Below are 4,684 nucleotides of genomic sequence, written 5' to 3' on the forward strand. Positions count from 1 at the left end.
GGGTTTTTTTTCACAGGGGAAAGATAATCACCCCAGGAGGTCTTCTTCCCTGGGCTGGGAAAAAAAAAGGTCCCCAAAAGGCTCATCGCAGGAATGGAAGCAGGAGGTCACCAAGAGGGGCTCGCAGGACTAGAAACGAAAGGTCACCAAAAGGTCTTTGCAGGACTGGAAACGAAAGACACCAAGAAACTCAAGAAGATCTTCCCGAATACTTTTTGCGAACCCGAAATAAAAAAGGGCACGAAGGGTCTTCTGTTGGACTTAAATAGAAGGGGCCTCAAAAACAGCGGGTGGATGCAGAAAGTTCACCAAGAGGATCTTATGCTGGACTGGAAGCAGAAAGGTCACCAAGAGGTTCATCCGCTGGACTTGTAGCTGGGGAGTCAATTGAAGGATCGATGGAAGACCTGACTGGCATTCCATTAATAAAAGAACCTTCAGTAAGTCTAGGCGTCCTGGAATCACCAAGGGGATCGATTGCTGGGCTAGAAGTTGAGATGATACCATCTATAAGGACTCCAAGAGGCTCATCTGCAGGAATCAACTCAAGAAGGTCATCTAAAGCCTCTTCTGCAGGGCCAGAAAGAGTAAGATCACCAAGAGGCTCTTCTGCAGGAATGGAAAAAGAAAGGTCACCAAGAGGGTCATCTGCAGGACTGGAAGCAGAGAGGTCACCAAGAGGGTCTTCTGTAGGGCTGGAAGCAGAAAGGTCACCAAGAAGCTCAAGAAGGTCTTCAAAAGCCACTTCTGCAGAACCAGAAATAGACTGTGGAATTGAAGCAGAAAGATCACTAAGAGGATCCTATGCTGGACTAGAAGCAGAAAGGTCACCAAGAGGCTCATCTGCAGGAATAGACTCAAGAAGGTCATCTAAAGCCTCTTCTGCAGGGTCAGAAAGAGTAAAATCACCAAGAGGCTCATCTGCAGGACTGGAAGCAGAAAGGTCACCAAGAGGATCTTATGCTGGACTGGAAGCAGAAAGGTCACCAAGAGGCTCAACTGCAGGACTTGAAGCAGAAAGGTCACCAAGAGGTTCATCTGCTGGACTGGAAGCAGAAAGGTCACCAAGAGGTTCATCTGCTGGATTGGAGGCAGAAAGGTCACCAAGAGGTTCATCTGCTGGACTGGAAGCAGAAAGGTCACCAAGAGGATCTTATTCTGGACTTGAAGCAGAAAGGTCATCAAGAGGATCTTATGCAGGGCTGGAAGCGGAAAGGTCACCAAGAGGGTCATCTGCTGCCCTTGAAGCAGAAAGGTCACCAAGAGGATCTTATGCTGGATTGGAAGCAGAAAGGTCACCAAGAGGCTCATCTGAAAGGAAAAAGTCACCAAGAGGATCTTATGCTGGACTGGAAGCAGAAAGATCACCAAGAGGTTCATCTGCTGGCCTTGAAGCAGAAAGGTCACCAAGAGGATCTTCTGTTGGACTGGAAGCAGAAAGGTCACCAAGAGGTTCATCTGCTGGCCTTGAAGCAGAAAGGTCACTAAGAGGATCATCTGCTGGACTTGAAGCAGAAAGGTCACCAAGAGGATCTTATGCTGGACTGGAAGCAGAAAGGTCACCAAGAGGTTCATCTGCTGGCCTGAAAGCAGAAAGGTCACCAAGAGGATCTTATGCTGGACTGGAAGCAGAAAGGTCACCAAGAGGCTCATCTGCTGGGCTGGAAGCAGAAAGGTCACCAAGAGGCTCAACTGCAGCACTTGAAACAGAAAGGTCACCAAGAGGATCTTATGCTGGACTTGAAGCAGAAATGTCACCAAGAGGATCTTCTGCTGGACTGGAAGCAGAAATGTCACCAAGAGGATCTTATGCTGGACTTGAAACAGAAAGGTCACCAAGAGGCTCATCTACAGGCTTGAACAGAAAGGTCACCAAGAGGGTCATCTGCTGGACTGGAAGCAGAAAGGTCACCAAGAGGCTCATCTGCTGGGCTGGAAGCAGAAAGGTCACCAAGAGGCTCATCTGCTGGCCTTGAAGCAGAAAGGTCACCAAGAGGATCTTATGCTGGACTGGAAGCAGAAAGGTCACCAAGAGGGTCTTATACAGGACTGGAAGCAGAAAGGTCCCCCAAGGGGGCTCATCTGCTGGGCTGGCAGCAGAGAAAATCACCAAGAGGCTCAGCTGTTGGAATAGAAGCAATGTCCGTTGAAGAGCCCAACCAGGATGAATTACTGACAGTCAACGAAACAGCAAGCCAACAAAATTTAAAGACAGAACCTCGAAGGTCATTTGGGGCTGAACTGATTAGTTTCTTTGCACGTCGGCTCAGTAATCAACCCACACAAGAAGTCTCAGTGGAAGATAATGTCAATTATACAAAACCTATTGACACAACTGCACAGGGTTCATTAGCAACCAAAAACATTTCCTCACCAAGAAGTACATCTCCTGGTCTAGATGCAAAGAGGTCACCAAGAGGGTCTGCTACAAGTATCAAAGAGCCATACATAGAAACTGAAATAGACAGAAGCTCATCACCAGGTATGGAAGCAGATGCTTCACCAAGAGAATCTTTATTAGCCCGAGATACATTACAAGAGTCTATTTCAGAAGTAGAAAAAAGAGATCTCTTCTAGAGCATCATTTACAGGATTAAAAAAACCCACTTCACCTCTTCTTGAATTCAGGATTCAGACTCAAAATATGATGAACGCACCCAAAACTTCTTCACCCTCGCAAGTCTATCGGAGCAGAATTTTTGGACTTCTTGGTTCGTAGACTCAGCACTCAATCTACATCTTATGATGTTAATGAGGAAAAAACTTTGTCCCCTATCAAAAGGGTTTATCTACAGGTTTTGGAATCAGAAAAACTTATCAAGAGGATCTCCCACAAATCTGGATATTTCAACCTCACCAGAAGTTCGACAGCTGGATTAAAAAGAATCACAGACTCAGATCACTGAATCAGAAGTGTTGGACTTTTTGGTGCGTAGAGGAGTAATAAACTTTGTCTGAGGAAGATGACGCAATATCGCCCAACCTAGAAATGAAGGAGACACCATATTACCTCAAAAGTCACTGGAAAATACTTGATAATCGTAGCATCCATATCCTCATCAGTGGATGAGGAAATAATTAACATTTTGACATCCCGAAAGCTATCAAAAGATCTTTCAAGTCCTTTGGAGACAGCAGATGGCCCAGTTGTGGAAGAAACTAAATGTCACAGATCAGCTGTCACCCACACCTAGTTTGGATGAAGCACAGGCTGCAAGGGCTTCGCCTGAAAGTCTGTTGAGTATAACCCCATGAACCACAGGCAGAACATCTGCAACATCGTAAGTCAATTGGGGCAGAGATACTGGACTTTTTAGTACGCAGGCTGAGTAGCAAACCTCCAGTGGATCATGATAACCATGACGTTGAGGATCCAAGTATACTTGAACCTGAAACAGAAGTATACAGTTCACCAAGAGCTTCACTGATCAGTCCAGAAATTAGGATTGAAGTCTCAGAATATAATGATGTTCAAGAAGTAGACAAATCTCCTAGAGGATCAGATGCCAGCATTCATTCTTATAAATCATCTGTTGATGATCCAGAGAATTTCAAAACTCCAAGGCAATCAATACAGATCCTATTTCAGCTATAGAAATCCAGGAAGAGAAAGAAAGGGATTCTGAATGGTCTCCAAGAGGCTCAACGGCAGGACTGGAGGTTCAGAAATCTCCGAGAGGCTCAACAGCAGGATTAGAGGTTCAGAAATCTCCAAGAGGTTCAACGGCAGGATTGGAGGTTCAGAAATCTCCAAGAGGTTCAACGGCAGGTCTGGAGGTTCAGAAATCTCCAAGAGGTTCAACTGCAGGATTGGAGGCTCAGAAATCTCCAAGAGGTTCAACTGCAGGATTGGAGGCTCAGAAATCTCCAAGAGGTTCAACTGCAGGATTGGAGGCTCAGAAATCTCCAAGAGGTTCAACGGCAGGATTGGAGGTTCAGAGATCTCCAAGAGGTTCAACGGCAGGATTGGAGGCTCAGAAATCTCCAAGAGGTTCAACGGCAGGATGGAGGTTCAGAAATCTCCGAGAGGCTCAACAGCAGGTCTGGAGGTTCAGAAATCTCCGAGAGGCTCAACAGCAGGTCTGGAGGTTCAGAAATCTCCAAGAGGTTCAACGGCAGGTCTGGAGGTTCAGAAATCTCCAAGAGGCTCAGTACCAACTCTTGAGGCTCCGACCTCTGAGGCCGCTCCGGAGGTCCAACTCCGGTCTAAGAGCTCGGCCCCGAGAGAGGGCGCTCAGCAGAACCGCCGCTCACTGATCAAGTATATCAACGACCAGGAAGACACCCTGCCGGAGCTCTGTTCCAGCCCCGAGTCAGTCGAACTCATCCAGGCCTCGGACACAGAGGATACCCTCGACCTCATAGGCTCCACGACAGACAATGAGAGCGACTCCGACCTGGAGACTGTTCTCAACATCACTGACCTGGACTCGCCTGACGCGGTGGGCCAGGAGCTGGAGCCCTTCAGGAATAAATCTCTTACTTCGAGTCGAACAAGGATCAATGTTGCGCACTCCAGGAGAGGGGATGGTTATAACACGGACCCTGAGCCTACCGTGGCTAAGGGTAAACAGAGCAGTATTTACATTGAAGAGTCGCCTAATATTATCATTGCTTTGTACGATCACATTATGACCATTCTGACGCTGCCTGACTTGTCTCTGGATGAATATACATCCGCAAG

At 47.1% G+C, this 4,684-nt stretch overlaps 2 protein-coding genes across 2 annotated transcripts in view; both read left to right on the forward strand.

Annotated features, from left to right (window-relative positions):
* LOC119588939 (mucin-19-like) overlaps positions 1 to 2,577 on the forward strand; it is a 3,523-nt gene extending 946 nt beyond the window's left edge. Inside the window, exons 4-8 of the mRNA XM_037937551.1 lie at positions 81 to 153; positions 288 to 1,032; positions 1,336 to 1,675; positions 1,869 to 2,063; positions 2,409 to 2,577. Of these exons, the coding sequence (XP_037793479.1) occupies positions 81 to 153; positions 288 to 1,032; positions 1,336 to 1,675; positions 1,869 to 2,063; positions 2,409 to 2,577 (1,522 nt within the window). The remainder of the gene's footprint in view (positions 1 to 80; positions 154 to 287; positions 1,033 to 1,335; positions 1,676 to 1,868; positions 2,064 to 2,408) is intronic.
* A 1,003-nt stretch (positions 2,578 to 3,580) lies between these two features.
* LOC119588940 overlaps positions 3,581 to 4,684 on the forward strand; it is an 18,378-nt gene continuing 17,274 nt past the window's right edge. The window contains exons 1-2 of the mRNA XM_037937552.1: positions 3,581 to 4,107; positions 4,147 to 4,679. Coding sequence (XP_037793480.1) covers positions 3,627 to 4,107; positions 4,147 to 4,679 — 1,014 coding nt within the window. The 5' untranslated portion in view covers positions 3,581 to 3,626. The remainder of the gene's footprint in view (positions 4,108 to 4,146; positions 4,680 to 4,684) is intronic.

This window comes from Penaeus monodon, chromosome 24, assembly GCF_015228065.2.
Source record: "Penaeus monodon isolate SGIC_2016 chromosome 24, NSTDA_Pmon_1, whole genome shotgun sequence".
Lineage (NCBI taxonomy): Eukaryota > Metazoa > Arthropoda > Malacostraca > Decapoda > Penaeidae > Penaeus > Penaeus monodon.